We start from the raw sequence: 15,983 nt of genomic DNA on the forward strand, positions 1-15,983 counted from the left end.
AAAATACGCTTTGAGGTGGGAAAAATTGCTTTGAGAACATTTAAAACATATTTTGGAATCATACATTCATACATATAGGGCAATGTATAAAAAGATCTGACAAAATCCTAGCATGAGAACACTGAACACTGTTTTTCATAATATGTTGGTGCAGACAAGCCTTGTATGGTTTTTGCACCTATTGTATAATATGCATGTATTCATTATAGTTCAATAAATAAATTGATTGATTGATTGATTGATTAAAAAAGTTGGGGTTTTGAAACATACCAAAATTCAATTTTTCATAATAGACAATTACATATATGTGTCCGTGAACACGATAACTTGAGTAATTTTTATACAATTTTGATGAAATTTGGTTTGAAGGTGTAAGGCAGGATAAACTTGAATAAGTTCAAGAACCAGCATGATCGGACCATGGGAACGGGGTTTTACGCGGGGTTTTATGGAGTAAAAATTGTTTTGATAATTTTTGACCCTCTAAACGCAAAATTTTCCAATTTCTCTTCAAACCTTCTTAAAGAGCTTAAAAAGGCAAATAATTTAGTATATCAAAGTGTTTTTGTACCATTATTAGATACGGAGAAAATTTAAATAATTGTTATTTTAAAATTCCCATGTTATTCTTATGGGGAATATTGTAAAATGTTGTAGTCTGCTTGTTTATGGATATATTTTGATCAAACTTGGTAAATTTATTTATTTTATACTAAGTTATTAATATTTCACAAAAAAACACTTTTTTACCCTCCCTGTAGCAGCAAGCCTAAGTACTCATAAAAGTTAATTAAATACATTTAATTGAAAATCAATTCAGGCAACTGGAAATTCGCTTAGTCGGCAGGTTTGCTGTGGCGGGGGTATTTTATTACTAAGATAATCAATTATTGGTATTCTCTGACCCTTAAAACATAAAATTAGACACAAAAATTATTATCCTGTCTCTTCTATAGGTAAAGATACAGCAAATATACAGTTTTTAAGCCATCTTGGCCGCCATCTTGAATATTTCAATTTGCTCAAGGGTGACAAAGTGGCACCTTGCAGATTTTAGTTATGTAGGTCTTGAAGAAACAGAAAACACCATAAAACTTCGGGTGGACCTTACTTTCAGGTTTGGGTGAAAAATGCCTTTTGGCAACTAGACTATGTGTTGATTTAAGTTAAGAACATCCTCAGTGTTCAGCCAATTAAAAATTGTTACAACAATGCCAAATTGAACTTGACCGGCCTAAAGGATGTCAATGTTTTGACAACAGGGGCCAGTTGAGAGGAAGTAATACTGACCTTGCCGTCACCGCGGGGGTTGATGAAGACAACGTAGTGACCACCGTGATTGTCGCCACTGTGGACCAACACCGCATGGAGAGTATAGTCAGCCGGAGTGGTTTCTGGCGCCTGCAGGTAGCCACTCAGGTTGATCTTATCTTGAAACTCAAACCTGGAACACCCGGATTTGAGATTTAGGATAGCTTGTACATATCTTGGCCACAACAGCAGTTTGAATATCTAGATACCTAATAACTATGCTTGTGCTTTGTGTTAGTCAATTGAACTTGGAAAGTTGAAAAGACAATTATAATGTATTCAACATGAAACATAACAGAACTACAATAATCAATGGTATTGCCAAACAACGAACGTAGTATTTCAGCTTTTGGGTTAGCTTTTTAAAGATCAAACCGTTACAAATGATCAGTCCTTAGTTAAAACTATCCAAACAAATAAATGAAGAAGGAATGGATACTACATAACTAACTAATCCAAGAAAAGAGTTACAGTAGAACCTCAATTAACCGTCACCCATTTAACCCTCACTCTCTGTTATCTGTCACACTGCTACAATATTTAAATAATTTTAAAATGTGATATTATTTCATAGTAAAACATTGAACAAGTACAACATACAAAATTTCCACCGGCGTAGAAATAAACAAATAAAATACCAGGTCTGTAGTACTTTTGTATAGTAAATTTAAATATATATATATTATGTATTATTCACTTTTACGACTTCAATTCCCAAACATTTTAAATCAACTTACTACTGTCCTATAACAGCACTGTGCTTAGTTTTTTCCAAGCAGTACTTTTTCCTAAAAAACTTAACCCAAAGTGTTATGATAAATTGTTAAATGTAATTGCAAGTGTAATTGATCAATTGTTTAACCACAGAAACAAAAATTTATGAGAGGGTAAACTTTTCAAGTTAGCCGCTAACTTAGCCATAAAAATTAGTTAATAATTAATTAATTATCAACCGATGCAGTTTACCTGTCATTGAACTTGACGGAGCAGTCGGTGACGGGGTCGTACTGGAACCTCATGAGGTGCAGATGCAGCACGGGAGGGAATGAAGCAAATATCACTCCCTTCTCTGCGTCCTGCAATCCGTGCTCTCCTGCATCATACTTGTTGTCTCCGTCCAACACCTCCGCCTTGACGTAGTCACTGAATGACTCGGCAACTGTGACACGACAGGGTACAAATTGAATACTCAAGGTTTCCAGCTAGACATGAAAAAAATCAAGAAAAATTCCAATTTTCCATGTTCAAAATTCACAGTTCCAAGGCCTGATTGGTAGCCAACATACTTGTGTAGTAGTTAGCGTTTGAAGAACCTTAAAGAACCCCTAAATAAAAAATTATACATAGCGAAATTGTAGTAGGCCTACATTGATAATTGCATGTTTAATTGTGGTTTTATGTTACAGTAATTGACCTGACCAAGAAATTAGTGGTACAGTCAAACCTCGTTAGTATAAACCTCGGCCAAACAAATTTCTTGATAAGACAAATTTTTTTAATCCTCTTGAATCTCTTATAATGGTCAATGCCAAAAACACCTCCGTACAACGTAGTAATTGGGTTTAAAAACCTCCATAAGACAAATGTGTTTGTGAGATGGACTACTAATAAGCCTCTATACAACGAATATTCTTAGCACAAAACCTCTACAAGACAAATGCGACCTTTGTAAGACAAATTTCTCATGATCTTAACCTCCATGGTACGTAGTTTTCAACATGAAACCCCCCACCCATCCCTCTTCCTTACTCAGTTATTGTCTCAGATCGAGGAGAAGCCTCTATAAGACAAATAACGGCAATATTAAACCTAAAAAATGAACATCAAACCTCTTTATTAAGAATACAGTACCTCGATAATACAAATTTACCACCTGCCCCTTGTAATTTGTCTTAAAGAGGTTCGACTGTAGTCAAATTCAGGAATTTTGGGTCTTAAATTGAATTCTAAATATGAAATAAGAAAAGTAAATTTACCATAAAAATTAATTCTCACCATAATTGATTTTACTATTTTTAATTCTAAAAACTTAATAGGCTTGTTTATTTTCAAAACATTTCATACCAAAATTGTGGCAACGTCATAATAATCTCCCCATGATCATCTCCAGCAAGCTTGGGGACATCGTGATTGTCTTTCGGTCTCAAAGAAAATTCACAAACAATTCATGGACTAGTTTTTGGACATAAAAATGGACTTCGCAAATTCCGAGTCAGCTGAACACCCTGTACAGTTAGTCCTGATATTGCTGTCCCGGTATGGACAATTCTGCAAAGACGCGATTAAGGAAATCAGACTTTACTTAAATTTACCTAAATAAATACAGATCTTTAGTGAAAATAGATCAAACGATGAGCTTAAGTTCTGTTTAAAGGGGTTATAAAATCATTTTTTTTCACAGACAGTGGCGGTGTATGAAATTGTTCTTAAGGCTGCATATTTTTGCTTTGTGTGGCAGTTTGCCAGACCATATCAAAAACGTATTGCAATAGTTCTGTTCAGATAAGGACTGGCCGTAAATCTAATTTAAGCTGATTATTTTAGTTTATAATACTTCTGACAGGATACAATTCAATGATTTACCCTGCTGTGGTTTAGTCGCTTCTACCAGGCTAAAACTTTACAATTTTAATTTTAGTGAGGGAGCAGTTGTTTACAAAATAATAGAATAAATTCATTAATTAAAGTACATTTTACATAAGCAGTAAAAGTTTATGTATAAAATTTTACAACAACTCCTAACAAGTTTCTTGGTGCACCAAGCTCATAAATTCAAACACACCAGTGGTAACTTTATAAATATTCACTGATGTCTCTATGTTTTATGCAAAGCGCAATAAGTAGTATACTTACTATTTTTCTTCCCCTTAATGTTGAGTTGAATGTCGTAAAATGTTTCAACCCTGGTGGAATTGTAGTCAATGTTTTTGCATTTGATGAAAGACTGGAAAAAAACATTAATGAGGGAATTTAAAAGCAAGTTATAAATAATGAATACACAAAACTTTATAAGCCATCTACAACAACCTCATTATTACTTGTAAAACCAGTAAGAAGTGTGTATTATTTTGGCATTAAAGATTCCTCTTTCAAATAAACATAAATTAAAATGCTATGAAAAACCCCATCCTATAAAGGATTAAACAATTTCTTAAGCAACTTCCTAGTGAATTTAGAAATGAACAAAGCAGTAAGAATTTCATTAGAAAGCTAAATAAAACTTCATTTGGTGGAGAAAGCTTTTCACTACATACGTTCATAGTACGTTTTCACCTCAGTCATAATTGATTTAGATTTGTTTATTTTCATTTACTGGTTCATAGATGTTATTTATAATACCAGTAATGGTCTAAGATATATCTATGTTATTAATTTAAGATAGATTGGTTTACGCCATTCTGTGCACAAAAGTGTACTTTATGAATAAAGCATATTGGATTTGATTAGTAAAAGCCTATTTATCAAGTTTGAGAACATAGTAAATATACTTACCACCATTTTACCCTCGAACAATTTGGGAACAGTTCCCTCAACGCATGTCCCTTTCATTTTGCTTTCCAGTTTATCGAGCAACTAAAAAAATACAGATGTAGAGGTTAAATAAGGTTACATTATTATTTCAAAATCATACCACTTTTGTTGTTCTACATTCTACAGTATTATATAAGTGAACCATAACACTATACTATTAGTTATGAATACAACTTCTAAGAGGTTATTATATTCTAAAGGGAAGCATGAGTTGAAATGAAATGTTTGGAATATTTTACATTGGAAACCTGAGAGCTAAGAGAGCCAAGTTCAGAGGGTTACCTATCCAAATTTTGCCATTAAGTGTAACAAAGAAGAACTAGTAGCAACTAGACAGCTTATGATACATCCCAAAACATTTCATTGGACATCCAATGAATGTGAATAGTTGACATTAGACGACATGAGAATGTTACTTCTTAAAAGTAAAAATTGAACAAGTTAAAAATACAGCTGTGATTTTACCAATTACTCCACTCTGGCCAGTAACGTAAGCTAGGTCAGATGAGTTTATTTGTGAACTTTACTTTACAAAGTTTGCTAGGGTAAGAATTAAAGTTGTCAAACATGACAAATAGTTATGGTTTCTCAGAGAAATAACTGCCAGAAAACTTAACAGGTAACAAATATAAACTTACAACTCGTAAAAACTCCTGCACGTCGTGTTGCATGAATGAGTCGAGCGTTTCCCAGCCGAAGCTCTTTGTCAGTTTCTTGGTTCCGACTGGTTTGTCGCAGAACTGTAACTCGTGAAAGACCCGTTGTAACGCCAGCGCCACGGACTTGCTTGAGTCATCACTTTCTGTGGGCATCTTGTAGACAGCCTATAAACAAAACAAATTAATGTAGCTAAATGATCATCTTACTGTAATTATTAGTCTAGTAGTAAAATCAGAAAAATAATAATGTAGATTATATAACTGAGGGAAGAAACGGAGAAAGTTTGATACACACAACTTATTAGAAAAAGAGAAAACATTGAAATCCTACAACAGTAAGTTAATTTTCCAGTTGAAACCAATTTTGAAGCAGTAAAATGTTCAATGCAAGGATGTAATAAAAGTGTGCAGCAGTCTGATTTATGGTAGGCATCAGTTTGACATCAGAGTAAAAAATGCAGAAAGAAAATTACACATCTGAAAATGTTCACTCGAGTCATTCCACGTCAAATCACCCAAAAAATTTAGGTTATGAAACCCACCATCTCAGAATTTGATGAAACTTTGTGAAAATGTTCATTCCTATGCCCTAAGTAAAAATACAAAAAATTTTGAAGATACTGCTGATACTTTTTTTTATATTAATTTTTTTCCGATACACCGTTTTGATCATTTCAGGCCTCGGAATCGACAACCAAATGTAGCCTGGGTGACCAAAAAATTTAATTATTCACAAGCCATTTAAGATAACACTTTCAAATTTTTAAGGCATGTTTCCTATGTCTTGAACATAAATAAAACAATATATAGGTCACTCTAGAGTATAATAAAAAATTTATAAAATTATTATAAATTTTAATTTAATTTTTTCAAATTTGACCGTCATGGATTGTGAAAAACGGCTATAACTTTTTTCTCCAACCAGCTAGAACAATTATTTTTTTTGCAGAATTTTCCTTAAGCTATTACCTGTTTGAAAATATAAAGATATTAGTGGTTTTTTATATACAGATATTGGAAAAAAATAGTTTTAATAAAATATTAATTAACGCTAAAAATTTAGTAACATATATTTTTGTATCTTATAAAAAAAATACTTACAAGAATTTGCAGTTATGAAAGCTTAATTCACATAAGTCCTGTAGTTCTATGACAATAATAAATTAAATTTTTGAAGATTACTTGATATTTCCTTAAACAAATTTAAAGCTAAAAGCTTTTGAGCGGTATACCTTGAAATGGTTGTAACAAAATAGTTTAATGTTTTTTTTTATTATTGGCTAATTTACCCACAGCTTGAGTAAATTTTATGGCATGAGAGATTAGTCACATGACATACCTAGTTATTTTGATTTGAAGTCCTTCCTGACTAGTAGCCATTTTTTCAGGTTTGATTCAGCCAGCTCTAAGTCCTTGATTGTAAAGCTCGCTGAAGGCTTACTTTTCTGTGTGTGCTTTTTATGGTACCTCCAAGACCACCTCAGGTTGACTTACCACAGCTTGTGGCATAAAAGGAGTGCTTAGCATTAATCCCAAAATCGTTTTCATGCTCATATATATTTTTTAAGTTTTTCCTGTTTTTATATTGCCCGTCACATCCATCCGTAGAATAGTGCACCTTTTTGACTGTTGGAAAACTGTCTTTCAGCCATTTCATTAGTTTTATTTGGACGGCACTAACAAAAGAGACATCACGATCCAAGTCATCACTACCTTGATTTTACACAGTGATTTTAAACCTTTAGTTACAAACTTCGAACTTTAAAATTTGGTTATAACTTCGAAATTCTGCCAAATCAAAATAACTATGTATGTGTGTAATCTCTCATGCTATAAAATTTACTCAAATTGTAGTCCTTCCTGACTAGCATGCCATTTGTTCAGGCTTGATTCAGACAGCTCTAAATCCTTGGTTGTATAGTAATAAGTTCTACCTGTAGAACTTGTTTGTGGAGCACCAACTGAACATACAATGTTACTAAAAGGGATCAAACCGGAATCTTTCTCTTTGTGGCCAGTAAAATGATTTATTAGCACCATATGGATGCATGAACACTAGTTCAGCGTCTTCATATTCATCTGAAGTATTCCTCACAAGAGCAAAGTAACTTACTAATAGCAAAATCCCAAGCTAAATCTTTAAAACATCTTAAAGAAAACCTTTCTCCTAATGATGCAGTAATACTGTTGGACTTTAGTGAGAACTATTGTTTTGTGATTCAAAATAAAATTAAGATTCAGAGCTATCACTGGTCAAGAGGCGGTTGTACACTTCATCCCATATGTGTTTATTTCGCGAGTGAGGGGGAACTAAAGGTTTCAAACCACTGTTTTATTAGTGATTACTTGGATCGTGATGTCTCTTTTGTTAACACGTTCAGTGCGGAATACCTTCAAACAGGCGCTCGATAATGGCGGCGAGGCCCGGGCGAAGCCCCGCAGCGCAACTGAATCGGTGAACGCAATTGGCATTCAAATATTTCAGTCTGACGAATAAAAAAAGAGCAGCGGTGATTGTGCTGTGTTAGCCCGAGAGTGGACGTAGTTCACTGAAACACCCAAAGGTAGCAGCACTGCCTGGATTCGTAGCCAGTGTCTTTGTAAAGTGGCTCAAAAAGAGAAAATTACCGGAACCGGGACAAAAGTATGGCTAGACAGGATTTTACGGGAAATTTTAGTACCAACCTACACCAGACTAAAGCTACATAATCTAAGCTACAGGCTGGCAACGATTATAACGTTCCCTGGCAAAGGCTGAGCTCACACTAAACTAATGTGGAGAGAGTGGCATGACGTCAGCTTTAGCTGATGTCCGCCACCAGTGCTAGTGTCGGACATCATCTATTGATGATGCCCGCACTCAACGTGTTAATGTCATCCAAATAAAACTAATGAAATGGCTGAAAGACAGTTTTCCATCGGTCACAAAGGTGCACTATTTTACAGATGGATGTGACGGGCAATATAAAAACAGGAAAAACTTAAAATATATATATGAGCATGAAAACGATTTTGGGATTAATGCTAAGCACTCCTTTTATGCCACAAGCTGTGGTAAGTCAACCTGAGATGGTCTTGGAGGTACCATAAAAAGCACACACAGAAAAGTAAGCCTTCAACGAGCTTTACAACCAAGGACTTAATGCTGGCTGAATCAAACCTGAACAAATGGCTACTAGTCAGGAAGGACTTCAAATCAAAATAACTATGTCATGTGACTAATCTCTCATGCCATAAAATTTACTCACGCTGTAAATTAGCCAATACTGTAATAAAAAAAACATTAAACTATTTTGTTACAACCATTTCAAGGTATACGGCTCAAAAGCTTTTAGCTTTAAATTTGTTTCAGGAAATATCAAGTAGGCCTAATCTTCAAAAATTTAATTTATTATTGTAATAGAACTACAGGACTTATGTGAATTAAGCTTTCATAACTGCAAATTCTTGTATTTTTTTTTTTTTAAGATTAAAAATACCGTATATGTTACTAAATTTTTAGCGTCAATTAATATTTTAATAAAACTATTTTTTTCCAATATCTGTACATAGAAAACCACTAATATCTTTATATTTTCAAACAGGTAATAGCTTAAGGAAAATTCTGCAAAAAAAATAATTGTTCTAGCTGGTTGGAGAAAAAAGTTATAGCCGTTTTTCACAATCCATGAAAGTCGAATTTGAAAAAATTAAATTAAAATATATAATAATTTTATAATTTTTTTATTATACTCCAGAGTGACCTATATATCGTTTTATTTATGTTCAAGACATAGGAAACATGCCTTAAAAATTTGAAAGTGTTATCTTAAATGGTTTGTGAATAATTAAATTTTTTGGTCGCCCAGGCTACATTTGGTTGTCGATTCCGAGGCCTGAAACGGTAAAAACGGCGTATCGCAAAAAAATTAATATAAAAAAAAGTATCAGCAGTATCTTTGAAATTTTTTGTATTTTTACTTAGGGCATAGGAATGAACATTTTCACAAAGTTTCATCAAATTCTGAGATGGTGGGTTTCATGACCCGGGTGATTTGACATGGAATGACTCCACACCGTTAAAACACACACAACAATGTACCCTCATTAAAGTGGACTCGACTAGACAGCTAATTGATAATATTGTAATGAAATTTCAAATGTGCACTGTATACTGAACAGTTTTGGGGCGATCATCAGGAAAGGAGAGGGTGAAACAATGATAAGAAAGGTTGGTTTTGGCTAAATATGCTGATAAGATTAAGGTTTCACTTACCATGTTACATACAACCATGTAGGCCTAACTTGTGAGCTCAGTACAGTACACTTTCGATTATCCTAGCCCCGGGTTATCAGAGGTTGTTTTAGGCCTAAATGTATATATTAGAGATTTTCCCATATAGGGAATAAGCTATTGCCGTAGTACTCATGGTAAAACCTGGACCCGGGACTGATTTACTTTTTTGTTTTGAGGGCCCTAGAGGCCAAAAACACCATCCGTTCAAATTCATGTACCGGTATATATATAACTGCCAAAAAACTTAACAGGTAATGAATATAAACTTATAACTCGTAAAAACTCTTGCACGTCGTGTTGCATGAGCGAGTCGAGCGTTTCCCAGCGGAAGCTTTTTGTCAGTTTCTTGGTTCCAACTGGTTTGTCGCAGAACTGCAAAAGTGCTACCGCAGCTCAAACCCTGACGTAACCCCTAACCTCAAAATCAAAGACACCTCCATGTTATTCAAGATTCTCGGTCTCTGAGAGGTAGTCTCGGTCCCAAACAACCTTGGTTAATCGGGAGTGTGCTGTACTCAAGTGACTGTTAACTAATTCCGTCAGGACAGGTATGTCCTGTTTCTTGAGTTGGTAATAAAACCTAACCTACGCCTTCACAACCTCACCTTCCGCAGCTGGTTGGTGAAATAGAGTGTTTGCAGGAGAGAATTCATGTAACATGTTGCCCCTTGGTTCTTCAGACCGACGTAACCTGTGTGTTTCTTGGAGTCCCAACTGACACCGTGAGGAGCGTCGGCAGCTACGTGCACCTGTCAACCAGATTAATAAAATTTTAAATCAATAAAATATAATCACACGTTGGACTCTTTCTTGCTTGAACCTTTCACCTACTTTGAGAGCCTTATACGAACTAAAAAAATTAAACAAATATAAGTCAATAAGTTAATGGACACGAACTAAAAAAATTAAACAAATATAAGTCAATAAGTTAATGGACACCTTTAAAATCACACATAAGGGTAATGGCACACTCGCCCGACGATGACCATGACAAAAACCTCGACAAGTTGTTTTTATTCACCACGCAGACAGGACACGACACGACCACCACAAAGAATGTTATGCCTCTCTTCAGTATCAAAATGAATGTTGGAGACTTAGCTACTTTAGTTTAGTGCTGCATTTTTATCGTAGAGACATTTAGTGAAAGAGAAAGCGATACTGGGTGCATCTGATGTTGGCCGTCAGATCTACAAATGGACATTTACAAAATTTGATGGGGAGCTATGCTAATATGAAAATAAATGTAGCCCAAAGACCTCTTTTGAAGTCTTATTCAAAATTTAACTACAACATTACTTAACATAAGTAAGCACTAGATTGGGTTTACTATCATGAAGACCGCTTTTGGATTAGTGGGAATTAACTCACCAAATTTCTAAATTTCAGAACATAACTTAAATGTAACATAACACAAAAAGCAACAACCTTACCTCAAGGATGATAGTGTCATCTTTGATGTATCCTTTCTCTGGGTCAAGGACATCATTCCAGGCAAGAAAGTGGCTGAATCCCCAGTCATTCTCCTTGCAGTAAAACAGATGTTGGATTTCTGAAAATAAAGTCAATCTCTTCATTTTTCATTTACATGTTAAAATATTTGTTTGGATTGCAACACATTTATTACATACAAGATCTTGAGGAAATTCTCATTGAAATGAAAAAGGTAATACAAAAACCAATTAACTTGTTCACTGACTAAGCTGAATATTGTAGGCACTGCCATGGGGCTCGCGCCGACAATGGCCGACGTACAAACGATCTGAAATACATTGGATCACTGAAATCTTAGCCATTAACGAGATAGTTGTTATTGAGGGGGCCACCTGTTTACACCTTAACCTTTTTCACGTTTGTACCGGCTTATGAGTTTAGAATGGGTTAGTTAACAAATAACCACCAAAGGGATTAGCCATAGAAGATCGAATGCCCTTATTATTCAGCATAGAACGTGTTAACAGGTTGATAAGATAATCAATAGAGGATTAGGTATACGATACATTGCTTTTAAAATTTGGGAGAGTTTAGGAGAGTCCCATAGCAGATTTTCAAAGAAAAGTGCTCTTTAGAGTTTTAAGATTTAATTTAAGAAAATGTTCATACAGCAAAAACCTTAACAAAATTATTGGATAGATTAAGCATTTTCAAGACCCACGTTATAGTGTCCTTCATCTCCTTACATCCTATGTTATCTCCTTATTCGTGGTAGTTTGAACTGCATTCAAATTTACTTCACTAAAGACTGCCCACCAAACAGGAAAAGGAGGTTGAGAGGTAGTGAGGGTTGCGCAACTACATTAATTGATCTAGGCCGATAGGAAATTGATGTAGTCAGCACTGAACGTGTTAAAAACAGCTTTATCTATACTCTATACTGCTTCAAAAGTGCAGGTGTAAAGGGGAATTGGCAGTTGTAACTACATATGAGATTGGATCCTCAAGTTCAGCCTATTAAATATCAATCTCAAATCTTTTCATAAGATTCGGTGGATTTGAGATTTAGGTTGACAAATTGATAAGTGTTTCCAGACCCCTTTTACAAATTATTATCAAAGGCTGTTATACAATGTTGTTTAACTCACTTCGACTGAAGGTCTGTATGCCTTCGCCCTCACGCTGTGCAATCAGTCGCAACTCTGCGTTGGCATAACAGCTCCATGTTGAACTTTCCGATTCTCCATTACACTGGGGAAAACATCAGAAACATGTGATATAGCCAATCATATACACTACAGGGTATTGATGAAAAATAGGATTTTTAAGAATCTAAAAAAACTAGAGTGGGAAAAAAGTTTCAAAATAGAATTATTTTAGTTAAAACTATTGATATTCAATTAAATAATGCATACTCTTAGACACACTTACATCTCCTTTTACAAATGAAACAACAGAGAGACAGATTTTCTAACAAATAGTAAGGAAAAAATACCTTAAAACCTTACTTTACTCACAGAAAAGGTACAGAGGAGACTTGCTTATGGGACGACAGTGTGCTTTCAGTTCTGGTATGTTGTGCCAGAAATATGTTTGTGGCAAGGTAGGACAAACTAGGACGGCGAGGAATGTAATCATGTAATTCAAGGTGGGAATTCTTATCGCACAGGGTACAGGGTCTTCCTCCACTGTGAGCATTGTAGTACATGAGGGCAAGAGTGTCAATATGGTATTTTGTATTACATTTGTAGGCCTACCATCATTGGACACCAGCACTAGTGCTAGACACCATCAAGTGTACGATTGAATGTTTCCTCTGTACCATACTTCTCTGAGCTTAACTTGACCCTTCCAAATCCCTAGAAACTGTCAGACCAAAGTTGTTACACACCTGCAGAAAGAATCCAAGACTCCGCTGCTGTTGACGATCCTGCATCGGAGATATCCTGGGCATCACCATGATCTTCCATGGTAGGTTACGGACGTAGCAGGCTGGCGACAGTTGCGACTCCTTCAACTTGCTGAAGTTCTCAACAATGAAGCGGAAAGTAGCTTCTGACCTGGCCTCGTCTGTAACACATAAGTTATGTTAGGATGTCACAATACAGTTTAACAACAGAGTTTTGACACCTGAAATGGTATAAGGTAACTCATACAAATGTAGGCCTGACTCACTGAAATAGTATTTGATTAGCTACTTAAATGATTTGTCATTTAAAATATGAAAGCTGTCTAAAAATTAAGGTCTTCACCAAGCTCCCATTGTAGGTAAGCAAACTTAAGTACAGTCCACAAGAGTCTGCAGTTGAGGGAGGAGCCTATTTACCATGTGACTTCGAAAGAGCCAATGAGGATCGTGCGTTGTTGCCAAATCTAAAAATACCAGCTGATTTGAAAATATTGTTTAGTATATTTTAATTATTGTTGTCAACAGGCGATATGGCAAAGTCGCACTAGCCCTGTCTTGTGATTGGCTGACGCTAACTGCAGACTCTCGTGGACCCTAGTATAGTTTAAATCTGAGACCGACACACTGTTCTTTACTTCTTCCACAACTATTCTGTCTCATGTTTATGGTATAGCCTCTATATCACTGAATTTTACAATAAAAGGTTTAAATTACCTGTATCCGTCAAGTGATCCTGGTTTGTAGTTAATTGACTACAGCCGTTTCATGTTGTAAAAACACATCTTCAGGTCAAACGTACATTGATTTAATCCATGGAATGGTCGTCAAAAGCACAGAAAACGTACTACTATAACCCAGAATGCCAACCGCATGGTAAAAAGCATTAAGCGGTTTGAGAGAGCTTTGCCTGTCAATCCGTAGGCAGCGCCACCAGCGTTGCCATGCAATAGCATAGCAACGCTGGTGGCGCTGCCTATGGATTGACAGGCAAAGCTCTCTCAAAACACTTAATGCTTTTTACCATGCGGTTGGCATTCTGGGTTATAGTAGTACGTTTTCTGTGGTCAAAAGGTTTTAAGTTCACAAAAATAACACATCCACGTACACGAAAACATAAATTGGCCAAAACAAAAATACGAAAAACGTGTGATAGGCATCGGACACGTACGGCGCCGCTAGAAGGTATCACGCGTTTTTCGTATTTTTGTTTTGGCCAATTTATGTTTTAATGTTTTCGTGTACGTGTATGTGTTATTTTTGTGAACTTTAAACCTTTTGACGACCATTCCATGGATTAAATCATTGTACGTTTGACCTGAAGATGTGTTTTTACAACATGAAACAGCTGTAGTCAATTAACTACAAACCAGGATCACTTGACGGATACAGGTAATTTAAACCTTTTATTGTATTCTGTCTCGTTTCCATACCTCAGTCCAAATGTAGAACTCAAAAGGATGCAAGAGAAATTTGTTGCTCTCACCAAATATAAATTGCATTCTTTAACCTTAGCCACTTAGACAAAGCTGTATTGACAACTTGTATAAAAGTTTTTAATGTTAATTCATGGAATATTTGTAGCATCTGTAACCTTCTAGAAAAAGCTGACTCTAAGGGCCCTTAGAGCCAGACATTACAAACACAAAAAAGGTTTCTCATCTTTGTTATTTCTCTTCCATCCTAAAAATGGTTTGTACACTTCCGGACACAATTGAAGGGTTTTGTGCTGGGCGCGTCACATTTAGCAGCACAAAGAGATTTTTTAGTCTTAACTTGATGGATAATGATTTGTACCTTTGACAAAGATTGCAAATTCAGTTTGATACATTAAACCATTGACGGACTAACGAGATTAAAATGCAGAGTATTTTTATATTTTACACACAAGCTAAGTATGGGCCTGCTAGTTCTAGTTAATCCATAGTTGAACGTTGGCTGGGTTGGATTAGACTAAGAGGACTACTTTGCATCAAAATAATCTGTAATGTCTTTTCACAACAAAAACTATGGTGTTCTGGTGTTACTAATGCTATGTGTAATAAATCAATCGTAAAATCAGCAACCTTTTATAATTAAAAATGATTTAATAATAATGTATTTCTATTTTTTTTTTTTTTTTTTTTTTTTTACTGCAAAGACAATTTACAGTTATTGTTAAGTGGACTCTTTAATTTAAATGGTAGAAAATTTGTTAACAGAAGGTAGAAATATATTCTACCAATGTCTTGTATCAGCGACTATAGACTATATTTTGGCAGTTTTAGGGGAAGTTACCACAAGCCACTTTTTTGCTTAATGTATGTTGCAGCTGATTGACAGGTTGTGTAAATGATTGTTTGTATTTACTCGTCTATATTTACCTATTTGCATATATTATAAGAAATTATCAAATAAAATGCCGCATAATAGTATGACAGGTTGTGTAAATGATTGTTTATATTTACTCGTCTATATTTACCTGTTTGCATATATTATAAGAAATTATCAAATAAAATGTCGCATAATAGTATGACAGGTTGTGTAAATGATTGTTTATATTTGCTCGTCTATATTTACCTGTTTGCATATATTATAAGAAATTATCAAATAAAATGCCGCATAATAGTATGACAGGTTGTGTAAATGATTGTTTATATTTACTCGTCTATATTTACCTGTTTGCATATATTATAAGAAATTATCAAATAAAATGTCGCATAATAGTATGACAGGTTGTGTAAATGATTGTTTATATTTGCTCGTCTATATTTACCTGTTTGCATATATTATAAGAAATTATCAAATAAAATGCCGCATAATAGTATGACAGGTTGTGTAAATGATTGTTTATATTTACTCGTCTATATTTACCTGTTTGCATATA

The 15,983-nt window shown here is 34.8% G+C and overlaps 1 protein-coding gene across 2 annotated transcripts in view; it reads right to left on the bottom strand.

Annotated features, from left to right (window-relative positions):
* LOC128999784 (ubiquitin carboxyl-terminal hydrolase 7-like) overlaps positions 1–15,983 on the bottom strand; it is a 54,998-nt gene that overhangs the window by 29,565 nt on the left and 9,450 nt on the right. For both annotated transcript variants that reach the window (XM_054426456.1, XM_054426457.1), the window contains exons 3-11: positions 13,103–13,281; positions 12,360–12,462; positions 11,211–11,329; positions 10,383–10,526; positions 5,481–5,666; positions 4,804–4,884; positions 4,165–4,255; positions 2,278–2,470; positions 1,291–1,444 (exon numbers count right to left, since the gene is read on the bottom strand). In XM_054426456.1, coding sequence (XP_054282431.1) covers positions 1,291–1,444; positions 2,278–2,470; positions 4,165–4,255; positions 4,804–4,884; positions 5,481–5,666; positions 10,383–10,526; positions 11,211–11,329; positions 12,360–12,462; positions 13,103–13,281 — 1,250 coding nt within the window. The remainder of the gene's footprint in view (positions 1–1,290; positions 1,445–2,277; positions 2,471–4,164; positions 4,256–4,803; positions 4,885–5,480; positions 5,667–10,382; positions 10,527–11,210; positions 11,330–12,359; positions 12,463–13,102; positions 13,282–15,983) is intronic.

This window comes from Macrosteles quadrilineatus, unplaced genomic scaffold (genome assembly GCF_028750875.1).
Source record: "Macrosteles quadrilineatus isolate MER2022 unplaced genomic scaffold, UCM_ALF_1.0 Scaffold_8__2_contigs__length_117827958, whole genome shotgun sequence".
NCBI lineage: Eukaryota > Metazoa > Arthropoda > Insecta > Hemiptera > Cicadellidae > Macrosteles > Macrosteles quadrilineatus.